The 13940-nt window shown below is 36.0% G+C and overlaps 2 protein-coding genes across 4 annotated transcripts; both read right to left on the bottom strand.

Annotated features, from left to right (window-relative positions):
- Nucleotides 1–1127: 1127 nt before the first annotated feature.
- On the bottom strand, nt 1128–9032 carry LOC122015074 (peroxisome biogenesis protein 3-1-like). Of its 2 annotated transcripts, none has more exons than XM_042571748.1 (7): nt 8681–9032; nt 8420–8581; nt 8127–8326; nt 7857–7987; nt 3778–3869; nt 3222–3461; nt 1128–1647 (listed from the first exon to the last, which is right to left on the bottom strand). In XM_042571748.1, exons 1-7 carry the CDS (start codon nt 8692–8694, stop codon nt 1392–1394), a joined length of 1095 nt encoding a protein of 364 aa, XP_042427682.1. In that variant the 5' UTR covers nt 8695–9032; the 3' UTR covers nt 1128–1391. The 2 variants fall into 2 exon arrangements, with proteins under 2 accessions (XP_042427682.1, XP_042427681.1); XM_042571747.1 differs by having other exon boundaries at nt 3778–3905; nt 8681–9028.
- Nucleotides 9033–9722: 690 nt separating this feature from the next.
- On the bottom strand, nt 9723–13855 carry LOC122015075 (ELMO domain-containing protein A-like). 2 transcript variants are annotated; one of them, XM_042571750.1, is made up of 9 exons: nt 13500–13855; nt 11857–11966; nt 11565–11633; nt 11119–11234; nt 10979–11033; nt 10738–10858; nt 10182–10229; nt 9962–10056; nt 9723–9876 (listed from the first exon to the last, which is right to left on the bottom strand). In XM_042571750.1, the coding sequence occupies exons 1-9, from the start codon at nt 13597–13599 to the stop codon at nt 9778–9780; spliced, it is 813 nt and encodes a 270-aa protein (XP_042427684.1). In that variant the 5' UTR covers nt 13600–13855; the 3' UTR covers nt 9723–9777. The 2 variants fall into 2 exon arrangements, with proteins under 2 accessions (XP_042427684.1, XP_042427683.1); XM_042571749.1 differs by having other exon boundaries at nt 10979–11036.
- Between the last annotated feature and the right edge of the window lie 85 nt (nt 13856–13940).

Consider the following 13940-nt stretch of genomic DNA (forward strand, 5'->3'; position numbering starts at 1 on the left):
AACCTTCCTTGCTTATATTATTCTGAAGAGATCCATCCGTATTACTCAGAAGGGCTTGACTATATTGTTCGGAGGAGCCTATCTATATTATTTGACGGAATTTATTCAAATTGCTCAACGGAACTTACCCAAATTGCTCGGAGGAACTTAACCACACCATTCTACGGAACTTAGTGATATTGTTTTGTGAGACTTAATGATCTTGCACTGTGAAACTTAATGTTGTTCCGTAAAACTTAATGATATTGTCCTACGGAATTTTATAATATATTACTTGTAAGATCTATACGACATTGCTAAGAGGACCTCATTACCTTTGAACAGAGGATCTTGACATACATTACTCTAAGGATCTCATTATATTTGAACAGAGGATCTTGACTTACATTGCTCGGATGACCTCGTTATATTTTCAACTTATATTACTTGGAGAATCTCGTTATCTTTGAACAAAGGATCTCAACTCAAAGGTAAAATCCCGACTATCATCACGAACTTTTAAAATTTTTAATAGTATAAGTATAATAGTTAATTTTAAATAAAACTGACTGATGGACTTACCTATCACAAACTTATTATAAAACCTAAAATAATAATACTCATTAAACAACACCGTCAATGAATTTTAAAACTTCCTTAATTCAAAAAATATCAATATTTTAAAATTTTAAATCATTTCAAAATCAAATTAAATATACTCCTAAAAAAACTACTTACTATATTTATACGTCCAAATCTGAATTCAAAAACATAAATAAATAGAACAAAAATTTTAAAAAGAAAGACTTGATATTATGAAAGTGAGGTGCACGAAATAAGAAATCCTGAAATCTACATACTACATGGGCGTTTCAATTAAATATCATAAGAAATATCCATGAACAACTTTTTAAAAAATAATAAAAACATAGGTTAGAAAAAGAAAACTAAGAATTATTTAGCATGAATTGTTTCAATGTTCCTTTGAACGATGAATGGAGCTGTGATTGTAGCATGTTGAAATTACATAATAACTAGGTGGTGGTCATTCAGCAGCTGTTTTCATCTGAACATTTTTTTGTTCCCCTGGCGTCACACGATATCATCAAGGATAAACATGATTCAGCATAATTATTGTATACGGAGCATGAAAAATATAGCATGAAATGCATGCATGTGTTCACCAAACTTAGTAGGAGACATTCTCCCAAGTGATAGATAGCATACACTGAAACCTTTGATTAAGGATAACTTTGCAATTTAATGGGCTTGCGAAGACTATCTTTCACACATTGGTTGGTAGAGTCCTCTGGAGGCCACCAACGAGAATGCCATAGTGCAGATTGTACACACTAGTACTATCATTTTAAGCAAATGTATATGAAGTTGAAGGCACAGAGGTGTATGTAGGCCTATGATAGTAATGACATGTTCGCATATAAAAGTGTGAAGAACAGTTCAACCTCCGGCAAGCTTTGAATGGCCTGTGCAAATTTGTTGCCACGGGGTTCGTCAAGTAGAGGCGAGGTTAACCGCACAATTTGAGGCAAAAGTTTGGCTAAGGGAACTCCCAAGGAGCTTGTCCCAGCGACTTGATTGCTAATGTCATCGACCAAAACATCAACAACCTTTTTCAGAGATATATCCAAGATTTTTCCAAAATCTGGGCTGCAAATAGAATAATACAAAGACACAATCAGAAGCATAGCATGTGCAAAGATGAATATACACATAACTTCTTAAAATAATATAATTTCACTTCGTAAATTAATTACATCCCATGAAAAATCCGTCAATTGTATTTGAATGGCTTTCCAGAACATAAAGCAGTCATAACAAGAGAAAAGGCACGTCTAATGTCCACTATCATCATTGGCTTGGCCTTTCTCAGAAGATCACACAAGGAATTCTTGTTCCTTTATGGAAAACATAAGCAAATGAGACTAAGAATGGCTAGTTTTGGTATTCTACGAATTTCTTAGCCAAACAAAAAAATTGTTAGGAAATGATAGCCTTAGCTGTTGGTGAAAAAAACTTGTTTCATTCTAAAAGGTTGAGATGGCTAGAAAATTATAATAAATTTAAGTTTGCTCGTATCATCAATCTAGGTCCTAAAACTAGAAAAGTGTCTTTATACTATGGAATAGAGAGTTTTGCTGGTATTATCAATCTAGACAAAAATATTTCAAGAATATCTATGAAATCCAAGATCTTTTTTACTGAAAGGAAAATAATTTTCAAGCTCACAGTTTAAGTGATTCAAAATGCTTAAATTAAATAAAACAAAATAATTGTCAGAACAAATCAGTTGGTTTGATTTAATTGTCCTAAAATAGGTATGATTATCAAGGAGAAAAGGTATATCAGTTTTCACTATTATCATTGTACCTGGCATAGATCCTGGCATAGATCCAGTACGATCCAGCCAGACTTAGCGAGCATTTAAAACAATAAATGGCTGCATCATCATCACATCATCATCTGTGTTAATCCAGACTATTAGGGGTCGATTAGTAAATGGGATGCATATAGATGGTAAATATTGTAACCAACATACTCTACAACATGAGAAACAGTCTAGTTCCATCTAGAATTACCAGTTTATGCTATAGCTTAGTAACTATACCTACACACGGATGATTATCAAAAAGAAATTATAATTACACACACGAGGTAGACAAATTTCAGAATCTTGATTTGCAGATTTACAGACAGTTAAATGTATGCAGCTATTATCCCTGAATTATAAAGATCTAGTTTTCATTCTCCGAATGGAAAAAAGAGGATCACAATGAATCAACTCAACCATCCCATAATACATTTTCCTACTTAGTGAGGTAGGCTAACCATCCCAATAGGAACAAATAGGAAAACCAGTGCAAAAGCCACCAAACTAGTCTGTGAGGGTCAAGGTATAGTTGTTCCTACAAGTATACAAATCCAGAGCAAACAAAGCAGGAGTAAATAATATGGCAAAGTCAATAAACAAGGACCATTAAGAAGCCTCAATTGCACACTGCAAAAATATGTATAAGAATATTAATGCATGCCCACAACATGGAAATGAAGAAATGAACTTGGTACATAGCCTGAACACCTACCAAAATATTAGATGGAAGGAAGTTCCAAGCTATTATCTAATATTCTAGTAGTTAGATTCCAGAAAGATCTATTCATATTTTCAATATCCAGCATGCTCTACAAAGCATAAAATAGATCCAAACTAGTATATATTAGCATACCTTGACAGCACAGAATGAGTCTCAGACAAAAGCTGTTCCAGTTTAGTGGCATCCATAAGAAGAGAAGAATCTTCAAATCCGTTGGCAGACATGGCCATCTGTTGCTTGTAGTCATGAACATTTTCAGGAACCAGATAACTTATCCAGTAATTTAATGAGCCAATGTTCATGAACATATCCAGAATTTGGATCATTATCTCATGCAGTGTTGCCATGCTAACAGGCTCCTTAAGCTGCTTGCTGACCATGATACACCATGACAAAAAAAAAAACACCAGCATTATTAGCTAAACTCTTTGTTTCTGAGCATTCTTAATATTATGTGAACAAGAAAATTAGGTTTATCTTATACAGTTATAGTGCTTGTCAGGCATGAAGTCATATACTACAGCATAATACATCTATTGAAGTGCAAGATGATGTTGAATTGTTCTGTTGATTCATATCAAGAGGCATATGCATTACATGGAACGACCATTGAATCGAAACAAGCACAAATTTTTAACTAGCATTTCATATGCAAATTAGATAGGGTCAAGCAGCAATAATTACATACTCTTTGAGAACTTCCTTAGCTGCACTCTGCATGTTCATAATTAATGAATTGATCCCATAGGTAGCTAAATAATCTGCGGTAGCAAGAAAGTCCTGTTGCCCATGACTTTTAAATGAGTCAATCTCATTCTGCCAAAATGTAAATGAAACAAAACATTCAAACCATGTACATGTATCACAGAATTTAAACTCATTAAAAAAATCAATGAGATGATTCCATGCATAATATTTATTGCTCAACGTTGGTTTTTTCATATTAGATTATAATTCACAAGAAAAATAATTAATAAACTAGAATGATAAGTAGAAACTGGAGAGGGATTCTTTTATTGGACAGGAGTTTTTTTCTCTTCTCATGGTTTTATGTCCTTGGGAAAAAGTCAAAAGGGCGTCCTTTTTATTGGAATCGTCAAAAGGGTCCCCCCTTTTCATTTATTATCAAATCACTGTTCCATCCCGCCATAGCTTATTTTAATTTCTGAAAATACCTTTATTTTCATCGTTGTTGTAGCAGATACGAGATCATAACTGATGCAACATAAAAAAAATAACTTAAACATAATTGTAGTAGCTACGACCCTTTAGTTGCTACAATTGTGTAGCTAATCCCGTAGTTGCTACAACATGAACACACGTCAATTTTTTCTATTAAAAAAATAATTATAACTTGTACTTTCCTCTAGTTTATACTCACTAATTAAGCATATTAATTAGCTGTAATCCATTTAAAATTAACTAAGCAACCTACAACCAATTCGCATGTTGATCTTCCCCATACAGAACCATTCACATTAAATATTGAGTTACTAAATGTATCATATAGTTGTAGCAGTTATGGGATTGTAGCTAGCTACAACTGCGTAGCAGCTACAATAGTGCCAAAACAAGAGAATTTTCGTAAATAAAAATAAGCTAAGGCGGGATGAGGCGCTGTTTTGATGACAAATGAAAAAGGGACGCCCTTTTGATGATTCCCATAAAAAAAGGGTGCCCTTTTGAATTTTGCACTGTGTCCTTTGTTTGAAAACCTTGTCCCATCCACTTGTTAATGTAAAACAACTTGGAAGCATCAACAACACAGGACAGCGAAGTTCTTGTTGATACTGTGTTTTCAATATGTGGTAGGATCCACTCCTTGCTTGATGGAGGCTTTCCTTTGAGTAAGGGGATCAACCGAAGTGCTACCCATGAAGATATCCTCCTATTAGAAGAAAGATGATCATGCAAAATATTTATCACTTGATCATGCGATGATACGTTACCTAAACCAACTGAAGTGTTATGGGTGATGTGTTGGACAAGTGTTGTGATGCAAATGTTAAAAGCATCTTGTACCTACTTTAGAGGAAACTAAAAGCATAAGAGGGAGAGTTTTATGCTAAACCTAAGGAGAGTGGGTGTGCGTAAGACAACCATGTAGTCACGACCCTTAGACACCAAAAATCCCCAATAGGTAACTTTAGACTCTACCATGAGTTTAGAGGGTTTACGGACACTTGGTAAAATAATGCTAAGGGTAAACTGCTTTACCTTTTGTCACTCCTAGCTTCGTCATTATATTGGATTTACTTTATATAGCATGCTAATTATACCATGTATAAACAAGCTTAGAGTTGTCTGATGATATATGCTAGAGTTATCCCATCATGAATACATAATCAAGACATTATTCTCTTACTCCTTCATGTCAGTATGTTAATTAATTGAAGATGCATTACAACAAACAACAACAACAACCAAGTCTTATCCCATGGGGTCGGCTATATAAATCATTTTACGCCATTGAACTCTATCTCCTACTATATCATCATCTATACTTAATAAATTTTATCTTATTTTATTGTTGCTAACCAAGTCTTTTTTTGTCTTCCTCTTCCTCGTTTGATATGCGTGTTTGTCATAATTTCACATTGCCTAACTGGAGCATTTATTGGTCTTCGAAGTACATGTCCGTACCATCTTAAACGTGTCTCTCAGAGTTTTTCCTCAATAGATGCAACTCCGACTTTCTCTCTAATGCTCTCATTTCTTATTTTGTCCATCCTCGTGTGTCCACGTATCCACCTTAACATCCTCATCTCTGCAACTTTCATCCTCAATTAATTGAAGATGCATGTTTAGAATAATTTAGGATAAATAGTGGGGCATGTATTGAGTGTGATACCTTCTTTAGCAAAGAGACTACTGCAAAGAGACCGCTTAGGCGATTTAATGTCGAGTTCCTGTGATAGTTATGGATTGTTAGCATCGAATTGGCGATCACATGTATTGTTATGAGATATTTGGGACCTATGATGGTTAGAGATTGTAGAAACCCAATTTGCAATTACATATGTCATTTGCCCACAGTTTGGAGACTTTTACTTGGAAATCACTGTGCCATTACAAGATATTGTGGGTTTGTGACTATTAAGCCTACCAGCTTCAGCAAGAGAACATGAAGTGCCACCCTTGTGCTAAAATGACCCCTTGGACTGACACGAGAACCTTACCACTTATTTTTTTACTTGTGAGAGTATATTTATTGAAGATTTTATTTCGAAGTTTACCTTCGTACTACTCAACGAAAGACAAATACAAGTACATTCAATGCTCTCAAACATTGTTGCTATTGGAGTTGAAGTTTTATTTTGTCATAATAAGTTATTCTTTGGCTTTTTCATTTTTTATGATTACGGTGCTTGTATTTTACCAACCTTCCTGCCGACCCCACCTAGTGGGAAAAAGCTTTGTTGTTGTTGTTGTTGTTGTTGTTGTTGTTGTACGGTGCTTGTATTTTACCCTGTTGTTCTAAAACCTTTTTGCATAGTTGAACAAAGTTTCATAAATCTCCTTTATAATAAATTATTCTTTGTTATTATATTTGTGTTTGTGTCAGTGATGCTATTATACCATGTGAATGTTGAGTACAAATATGTTACGAGCATATATTTGTTTCTGTAATGCTCCTGTACCATGCGAATGTTGAGTACAAATATGTTACAAGCATGGTCTAGTGTCTCATTGGCACAACCTTTGGCCAACACAAGAAATGTGCAGAAGGAATTGTTAGCCAACAAAGTGAGTTTTCCTTACACAAGGGAAGTAAGCTCACTTGGGGCATGACATTAATAGTGAGGTAGCTTCGCACGTAGAGTTAAATGGCAAGTGAAGATTTAGCAAACCTTAAATAAATGGAACTCATGGCTTATTAGTACTGTTGTTGTTGTGTTATATAAATCAATGAACTAAAGAATCATAAATAGACAAAGAAAAATAAGCTAGTAGGAAATAGCAGAATTGTTGTACCTACTCATGTCCATGTAGACATTATTGTGAATTCTTAAACTGCGCATTAAGAAGGAACTCAATAGGACACTTTGTCAATATTAGTTTTCATTATTTTATCTTTTTTATTGAAGGGGAGCCTTGGCGCAACGGTAAAATTGTTGTGACCAAAAGGTCACGGGTTTGAATCCAGGAAACAACCTCTTGCAAAAAGCAGGGTAAGGCTACGTACAATGGATCCTTCCCCGGGACCCCACATGGCGGGAGCTTCGTGCACCGGGCTACCCTCTTTTTTTTAATCTTTTTTATTAACTCCAGATATCATCTTAGCAATCTCATCTATGCTACATTACTTTTTATGTGTAGCTTTCTATCAGTTCAATGTTCCAATTCATACAACATGATAATTCTAATGGAACAGCAACAATCATACAAGATTTCAGAAGTTCCTCACAGTTTCAACAATCCACTCTCACTTATCAATGATTTCTTCATCAAAATTGTTTCATGTATGCAATTTTAGTTCTAATTGCCTTAAAACCTTTAGTTTCTAATGTTTTTTCCGTCACATTTCAAGCTTAAAATTAAATCTATTACTCTCTCATCAATCAACACAATCTCGTATGTGAACAATGTTTTATAATTTGAGTTAGGCTACTTTAATAAATTATGCAATCATCAAAGATTAACAAAAACAATCTCATAAAATGAATAGCAGCAAACGAATATGGGCTATAGTGTTCCACACATTTGAATAAGTGAATCTAATATATTATACAGGCTTCTGCAATTGTTCTCTAAGATGATACTTACAAGAGGTTGAGCATCCTCAAAGCCACGGGCAATCTCTACATACAATTGCCTTCCTAAAATGTTAACTTGAACTCTGACATATAAGCAAAGCACAGTCATTGACCACAAAGAAGCTGCTGTCCTTGTGAAACCTGGAAGAAATTCAAAAAATTACCAAATAATTTCCAAGTGAAAAGAGACCATCTTTAGAGACAAAGCTTCTCGCAGGTTAACATAAATAAGACTGTCAACTTCTCAGACACATTTTTGCAAAAAGAAACTGCAGCATACTTAGAATTTTAAGCCTTTCCCACAGCTCGAGCTTCTCCTTGAGGGGAAGTGAGCTTGACTGTCCCTTCCCATGAATAAGCTTCTCCGTCAGGGGTAAGAGGTCCAAATCCTCAGACACCCTCGACCGCAGGTAGTGCATCGCATAAGGAAGTGTGGTCGTGTCGGAAATCCTCTGGATGTTCTCAAAATGCACTTGCAATCTGCTCACCAACGATAACAAAATTAGTCAAGCAGAAATATTTGAAATCCATAATGAGAAAAGAAAAGAAAAAAAAAAAGGAGGGTTAATTTACTGATTCTTGATGAGTTCATCGACTTGTCGAGCGCCTTCAAGCTGCTGCTCCAAACCCGACAATCTCCTAGTGTGACTCTCATAGAGCTTGTAGACGAGATATCCACCACCGACAACGCCGAGAGAAACCAGAAACTTCCTTCTATGCCTGCTCCAAAAACCCCTGAATCCAGTCGGCCATAAAAAAAAACTAACCTTTAGTTCCTTATTCTCCATAACGAATAAAGAAACGCAGGAATCGGGCGAAGGAAGAAGACAAAACCTTAACGAAAGCATGGCATAGTTGAACGGCCAAAGAGAACTCTTCGAGCCGGTAGCTAAAGGTGATCGAAGCAGAGAAGGAGAAATTGGAGGCAGGGATCAGCGAGTTGCTGTGGCAATCGAGGGGCGAAGCTGGAGCCAGGTCGCGGCCGCTTGAGGGGAAGAGAAGTTCGTGGATCTCGACATTCCGTTTATTCCACCACCAGATGATTCCGTCTCACTGGTCGGCTACCCAACAGAGGATTAGAAATCCCTAACTCCGGACGGGATCCTCTGGTCCGCAAGTGATCCATTGATCATGATTGGTAGATTCCAAGGATCGTCGTTTGATTTTGGGCTTCAATCACCAGCCTTTTTTTTTTCATTGATAACAAAAAAAAAACATTCTTTTCAAGCTATTTCATATTGAATTTTAGGTTTGATGTAGGAAATATTTTTATTTTTTATTAAAATAATAATTTTGATCAAAATTATTATAATATATATGTAAGAATCTAGACTGAATGATTTCTTCCGAACGACAGATCGGACACTCAATTTGAGGATTTGAAGAAATTCTATTAGAACTGATTAAATATTTAATCAGGTATAAAAAATTTTGAATGAGCATGGGCGAATTTGATAAAATTCTATCTAGGTCATATCTGATTAAATTATATATAAAGATAATTTTTGATATGTCGTTTAACTTATGCTGCTCATCCTTATAAGCACCTAAAATATTTTTTTTGTTTTAATTTTTTTCTTAATATTATAATTTAATTCTTAAATCTTAAAAATAAAATCCTAAATGACTTAACCACGAATGTGCGACGTGCATAGAAACTGAGTGCATAGGATGTCCGAAATTGATTCGGGGACTCAGAATCAGTGTACTTTCGGACGCTTGGATCACTTCCGAACCCCTACGCACTCAAAATTTTATGTTGTTCGAAGTTGTATTTATTTATTTTTCCACTCCATCAGTTTTAACCCATGGATCACTTTTTCGCTTTTAACCCAGAGATGTCATGCGATTCCATGCTTGAAAACAATACCAGCAGTGAGTAAAAAACATGGATCGAGCAGGAAAAGAAGGCATAATTTACAATTCAGCAGTCATCCGAGAAGGTTATATGATGGCATGTCTTCTATCCTAATTACATCGTCCATCATGAGCTCCCTCTCCAGCTGCCCTCGAGTCGACTTCAGAACCTCCTGAAAATGCATAATAATATAAACATAAAGATTACCGAAAACACATGAATACGAGATTGTAGTGAAAGAAGTAGACATTGCTAACATTGAATTCCATGTAGGAAGCATTTCTTTGTAGCCATTGCTTGTCCATCAACATGAAGGCTACACAGTAGAGCAAATCGAACGCCCATTCATCCTCTGCCATGGCAAAGCATATGTTCTAAGTGGAATGAGATTTTGTATTCTAACTCAGCTCTACTGAATCTCATTTATGATACCGAAAACAGGAAGTAAATTGGCAGATATTTATGCAAAAAGCTCACCAGACAGCATTTGGACAAAGACGGCTCTGACGAATGTCCTGGCCTTTGCTGTAGATGCATAATTTTAAGCATGTTAAAATATAGTAATGTTGCAGATCAAAAGGACTGCAATTCTGCAAAACTGCTAAGGTGATCAAATACTTCCCAACTCAAAAAAGTTAATCTGCAACTTTGCAAGGAGTAGGTCTGTCGAATAAAAAAAAAAAAGGTGGTAATAAATACTATTCGATGAAATACCTGCACAAACATTCTACCATGCTAGATATGGTTCAAGAAGTATCAAGCAATGCTCACTTCTTTATACACCTCGGTGTCAATATGTTCTGGTATAAAAAGTCACCATGATATCTAGCTGAAAACTCTAATCTTGGTTCATGTGCATCATATACATGTAATCTTCCATTTGTTTCATGAATGCAACTCCAACAGAGGAGATTTCCCTATCTTTTTCAATGATCTTTAGAATTAACTTTTCGAGGGTTTTTTTTTGGCTTTGTCCTACTCTCATTTGCTCTTTTAATAAACAAAGTATTGATCGCTAGAAAGAAACACTTACTAGATTGCAAATCTAGCATTTGTATAATCATGAAAGTGATATTGACACCAGCCACTGCAAAAGGATATTCCCAGGTAGACCGTTTCCCGAATTGCTTGTTTAGCAACGTTTGGAAGGAATTCTAAAGAGAATGAAAGTCAAGTTTACTTTTTCTTGGAATACAATTGTTTAAGAAGATAAATTTTGTGAATGAACTAAAGTTGAGAAAACAAAAAACATGAACAAGATAATTTGATCTTACAGAGAATGTTTTTGCAAAGAATAGCAGATTCTCCAATGAAATAAACCCAGCACCCCTACTTATCATGAAACAACTGTGTGTCAGGATATTTCTCAGTTTGTGTAGGATGGAGAATAAAACAATTATATTGGTCAATTTACCGAAAATCAGTAGATGGATCCCTCCCTTGCCAACCCATATCCTTCCATTGGTCAGATACCAAACCACTGAGTTCCTTATTGGGGTATGTTGCATGCCAAAGAGCCCTGAGAGCTTCCTGCCAGTACATGCTACGTTTCAGAATTGGTAAATAGAATAGATGCAACATTTGCTATTTCACTCAATACTTCCAATTAATAGCTTTCCTTCAATAATCACTCTTCCTATTTCTCCTGAATGCTTTACTCAGTAAAGAAGTTCAGAACCCTAGTTATCAAAAAAGTGAAAATGGTATCAACATCCACAAGCGATGAAAAATGCTTGGTGTCATCTTTCACTTGACTGTCCATGTTTATCCTAGAGTATTTCATATATGCATGTATAAGAAATAATCTGATCAAAACTAGGTAGACACACTGATCAAAAGTTGATAAGTATTGCTTAATACCTGATGATCTCGTCTTGAACCATCAAAATAAACATTCACACGGTGCTTCAGTCTTTGAAGTCTTTCTTCCTGAAAACAAATATATGCACAGATATTAAACTTCCCTTATCAAACATTTTATTAACGAAGAAGAATTAACTTAAGGTGAAGAAAAATGAATGCCAGTTCAAAGCTCTAATGAACAGGCAATATAGAAACACTGCAAACATGAACAAAGACAAAGGATTAAGATGTAAAGGCAAACCAAACTTCATATAGCAAGTGTCGAATCACATTGTGACTGAATTTTTACCTGCAAAGGAGTTAGATTCATGCAGATGCGCTCATAAGTTCCTTTGCGTTTCATACAAACACAAGATAGTCCTTTCCCGATCCATCTTGGTGAACCACATGTCTGATCATCTGCGCAAAGCCAATAGGAAGTTAATCTTAGCAATACAAGCATGAAAGGCATATCATGACTAGCAAAATGACACTAGCATGAGGGCACCTCACTATTGTAGTTTTAGTCAAAAGATATCCTAATTTTAAAAAATATTAAATCAGCACCTCATTACATTTTTTATCTCAAAAATATTCTTCTTCTAGCACTATCATAGTAGCTTTGTTCAAATCTATTACAACTTGTAGCAACTTTATTCAAAACTGCTAAAAGTAATTCTAGTCAAATTGCCCTATATTGTAGCATTTATTAATAAAGCTACTACATGTTGTGTCAACTTTGAAGGCCACCTACCTCTAGGATTAGTCCTGAATTATCAAAAAAAAAGACTTTGAAAACAAAGCTACCATCACAAGATTGAAGTGAACTTAACCAAAATAGAATGATTTTGACCAAGCTAGAGCAATTTTGACCTAGTTAAAAAAATATTTTGATATAACAATATTTCATACTTAGCAATATTGCTTTAAGTCATAGCAATGTTGGCCAAAGTTGCTACACACAAGGATATTTTTAGCATGAAAAAGGGAATAAGACACCGTTTTAATATTTTTAAAAAGTAAAATGCCGTTTTAACGATAAAAAAAATAAGCAGCGGCCTTTTAATTATTACCCAAATAGTTTCTCAGGCTATGTCACAAGGCTGGAGACTTGCAAGGACACGAAACTTACAAGAAAGACAAACTTCCTTACAAGAAAGACAAACTTTGGGGGGGAAGTACAAGCATTTGGTGGTTGCTTGTAGTATGATGTTGCGTGGCTACAAATTTAGCAGGGCACCAAGGCTTACAGGAAGGTATCGTGTGAGACCCACGTCTGTAACATACTCGTGGCATTTGCTAGTCAGCAATGACAATCTACTCGGGGAACGAGACACTTATATGGGGATATTTGCCGTCTTAAATTTCCGCGTGCATGCTAAAGTGGCAAGGACAAAGAGTAGCTCCAGAAATTATACCGCAAAGTGCAAAGAGATATAGCGTAAATTTCGAGATAGGACAGACAAATGACCCTCACATGTCATGCTAAAACTCAAAGGTGTCGCCATTCCGATGCTAAGCTAAAAGTAGAGATGAAAATATCATTGTTTCTTTGTTATTCAAAGACTCCCAAAGACCAGATCTTTAGTAACTCAAATCTTCGGATTCACCTAAAGAAGCTGATTAAAGCTCAAATATACCTATTAGAGGACAACAATATTTTTTTCATCTAAAAATACAGCGAGCACACAAAATCGGTTGCAATAAAGAAGCAAACAGATCGTTGCGGACAAGCCCTAGAAAATATCCGATAGAAAACCTAGGAAGAAAAACACTGCTCCAGCGGTAACAAGGAACTTCGGCCTCCGGTTGTCCATATCATACAATGTCCACGGAGTGCAACGGAATCAATCAGCGAGAAAATCGACGATCAAGGGAAACCTCTCGTACTCTAAAGACCAAAAAGTACTTTTTTCCTGAAGCAAAAGAAGAGGAAGGACGAGGATGGCCTACCGGCATTGGCAGCGGAAGCGCTGTGAGCGCACTTGAAGATGGAGGGCGGCGGCAGCGATCCGACAGCCATGCAGCCCCCGTGGTTCCTCTCGATGCTCATGTCTCCCTCCTGCTACCTCCTCTGGAGTAACTGGGTGAGGAGAGATGGAGGAGAAGAGGATCAAATGGGATTTGGGAGCGGAGCGAGAGTGGCGGAAGACGGAGGAGAGTAAATAGTTAAAGAAAAATGAGGGGCGGTGGAAGAGTTGCAGGAGGAAGCTAAGGCTGTTTCCGCGTCTGTTTCCGTGGCTGTGTCGGAGATTGGATTCGTCGCCTTGTCGTCGGCTTTCCTCGACACGACAAAACCCCTCACTGAAATAAATAAAGTAGGCAGGCAGAAAATTCAAAAAAAAAACTTTTTTATATATCGACTTTTTCTTTTTCAACAATTATATATAACGC

This window comes from Zingiber officinale, chromosome 8B, assembly GCF_018446385.1.
Source record: "Zingiber officinale cultivar Zhangliang chromosome 8B, Zo_v1.1, whole genome shotgun sequence".
Lineage (NCBI taxonomy): Eukaryota > Viridiplantae > Streptophyta > Magnoliopsida > Zingiberales > Zingiberaceae > Zingiber > Zingiber officinale.

Coding starts and splice junctions, on each gene's coding strand:
- LOC122015074 (XM_042571747.1), bottom strand. Junction 3,462..3,777: donor GCTAAGGAAGTTCTCAAAGA/GTATGTAATTAT, acceptor TATCATGGTCAG/CAAGCAGCTTAAGGAGCCTG. Junction 1,648..3,221: donor ACTCATTCTGTGCTGTCAAG/GTATGCTAATAT, acceptor TTCTATTTGCAG/CCCAGATTTTGGAAAAATCT.
- LOC122015075 (XM_042571749.1), bottom strand. CDS start 13,599: ATGAGCATCGAGAGGAACCACGGGGGCTGCATGGCTGTCGGATCGCTG. Junction 11,235..11,564: donor GTTCAAGACGAGATCATCAG/GTATTAAGCAAT, acceptor ATGTACTGGCAG/GAAGCTCTCAGGGCTCTTTG. Junction 11,037..11,118: donor GATCCATCTACTGATTTTCG/GTAAATTGACCA, acceptor TTTCATGATAAG/TAGGGGTGCTGGGTTTATTT.